The sequence below is a fragment of the Arachis stenosperma genome, chromosome 10, assembly GCF_014773155.1.
Source record: "Arachis stenosperma cultivar V10309 chromosome 10, arast.V10309.gnm1.PFL2, whole genome shotgun sequence".
NCBI classification, from domain to species: domain Eukaryota; kingdom Viridiplantae; phylum Streptophyta; class Magnoliopsida; order Fabales; family Fabaceae; genus Arachis; species Arachis stenosperma.
Genome location: NC_080386.1, coordinates 25,348,076 through 25,350,450, shown reverse-complemented (window position 1 = coordinate 25,350,450; position 2,375 = coordinate 25,348,076). Strand labels below are relative to the sequence as shown.

The 2,375-nt window shown below is 35.3% G+C and overlaps 1 protein-coding gene across 1 annotated transcript; it reads right to left on the bottom strand.

The window, feature by feature from the left end:
- Positions 1-239: 239 nt before the first annotated feature.
- Positions 240-1,446, bottom strand: LOC130956898 (uncharacterized). The gene is made up of 4 exons (XM_057883839.1): positions 1,038-1,446; positions 577-948; positions 341-480; positions 240-257 (listed from the first exon to the last, which is right to left on the bottom strand). The coding sequence occupies exons 1-4, from the start codon at positions 1,444-1,446 to the stop codon at positions 240-242; spliced, it is 939 nt and encodes a 312-aa protein (XP_057739822.1).
- Between the last annotated feature and the right edge of the window lie 929 nt (positions 1,447-2,375).

Here is a 2,375-nt window from a genome sequence, read left to right as displayed (position 1 = left end):
ATAAAATTGAATTATAGATTTTGGATAGGTATTCGCAAAGTTACGAGAACCGGACCGGTCAATAAACCGGTGAGGTCACTGGTTCAATAGTTTATTGGTTTGACCGAAATTCAACCGGTTTAATTAAATATTAAATAAAATTATTAAAAAACTTAAAATAATCTTAAGTATATAAATTCAATGATCTCTAACTTAATAAAATTTAATATTTCACATAATAAATTATCCATTACTTAATATTAGAGGTTCACAAACAACTTCAAACATCAAAGTTTATAAGTAAACAAAAAATAAAACGTACATAATCACAAATCCATAATGTTCTACATTCAAAAGATACAATTACTAAAAGTGTTCCAACATCTCCATCATAAACAGGTAATCCAAAGCCACCATCATCAGAAGTACCACCAAAAGAAGCTGTATTTGAAGAATCAGCAACATTAGGGAAATCCACATCAAGTTCCACATCTCCTCCATCTAATAAAATAAAATAGAAAACCAAGAAAAAATTAAAGTTACAACTTTACATCAGATATTGAGAGGAAATGAAACAAGTTTTGCTATTTCAATCACCTGTAGGATATGAAGGCATAGCATTATCCATATAAATTAAATTTTCAATGCCTTCGATGTCTCCATTAGTAAATTCAGGATCACCTTCATCCGGCATTATCCAAAAATCTACTGTGTCAATGCTTTGAATGTCAATTGGATCATAATTCTTCTTCTTGCGATGCATTCTAGATTGAAGGCGTAGATTATAAGTGACATAAACAATGTCACTTAGCCTTTGATGCTCTAATCGGTTCCTCCTCTTTGAATGGATTTGTTCAAAGAGGCTCCAGTTCTTCTTGCAGCCGGATGATGAAGATGTTTGATGAAGAAGACGAATTGCCATTTTTTGCAAGTTAGGAGCACTCCCACCATGTAGCCTCCACCATTCACCTACCAGAATATGTAATTCAACCATCAATTCTCATTCAATATTTAAAAAATATTCAAAGTAAATTGAACATAGAAATATAAATACTTACCAGGTTCAAGTCTCTTAATTGCTTTCAATGCACTTTCCCTTCCAAAACTTCCTTTTCGATCTCGATACAACTGTATCTCTTGCATTGCGGCGACCAAGTCATCGCAAAGAGTTTCAATATCAAATAAATCAAGCAAAGACCTCAAGATATTTGCTTTCTCAACAAACCCCTCACTATAGAAGTAATCTGGATTCAAAAAGTATGTTGCTGCATGGAGGTCACGCTTCAAATGCTTATCCCACCGCATTTTTAAGATACTTGTATAAGGTGTGTATGCAGATTTTCTATTTCTAAACATTGTCTTGATATTAATTTTGGCTCTTTGCATGCCCGCATACACGATACCTAGAGAAGGTTTCTCATCAGCATCAACAAGCCTCAATAACTTAATTAGAGGACCAACAAGCATAACAGTAGTAAAACAATCCTCCCAAAACTTACTATCCAAGATAATTGAACTAACCATCTTCCATTGACACTCTTGGATAATTTATGAGAAGTAAAATATTTGTCAATCACCAATGATTGCAAGTCTTCTTTATGATCATATATACTTTTCAAAGTAATGAAAACAGTAGCAAAACGTGTTACTCCTGGTCGAACAATTTCTTTTTCTCAGCAAACAATTTAAACAAGGTATCGGCAGTTTTTATCATATCAGAAGCATCAACAGACTTAACAAATGACATACCAGCAGGACAATAAACTAGAAAATTAATTAACGTATGCTACCTTTGATCAGTCCAGCCATCTGCCATCAGTGTACAACCAGTCCTTTTCCACGAGCTCCTATAACCTTCCACAAGCAACTGACGCTCCTTCTTAAGATCGGCCAGCAAATGAACTCTCATTTCGTCATATGACGGTCCCTTGAAACCAGGTCCAATTGCAGCAACGCCGTCCAAGGCAGGTTGAAAGTAAGGCGATTGAATTGCATTGAATGAAATCCGTGCATCAATGATCCATCTTGCAAGCCCCAACTTAACCTTGTGTTTAACTTGTTTACTGGCCAAGACACTTTTCAAAGCTGGTTGAGAGCCTGGCGTAGTCCTTTTCTTAAAATAACTTCCAATTGGAGTAGCAGCAATCGCTCTTCTCTTTCCTTTGTCTCCCATTGTTGCAGGAGCCGGAGGTTGTACAGGATTAGGCGCTTTACCCTCTTCTTCCGCTTGTGTTTCACTTTCCACATCATAATAATCAGCTGTATATTTTCTTTTTTCTGCCTTATTTTTTTTGTTTTCCTCCAAAAGCCCTTTGAATTGAAGTTCAACATCTTCAGTTACTTTGTTACAAACTTTAATTTGTCCAGGGATCTTTGCAAGATGATATTTCATTCTA

What these genes read in the sequence shown, in the direction of transcription:
- LOC130956898 (XM_057883839.1), bottom strand. Translation starts at nt 1,446, where the DNA reads ATGCTTGTTGGTCCTCTAATTAAGTTATTGAGGCTTGTTGATGCTGAT. An exon ending in AATTAAGAGACTTGAACCTG is followed by an intron (nt 949 to 1,037) that starts GTAAGTATTTAT and finishes ATATTCTGGTAG; the next exon opens with GTGAATGGTGGAGGCTACAT. An exon ending in TATGCCTTCATATCCTACAG is followed by an intron (nt 481 to 576) that starts GTGATTGAAATA and finishes TTATTTTATTAG; the next exon opens with ATGGAGGAGATGTGGAACTT.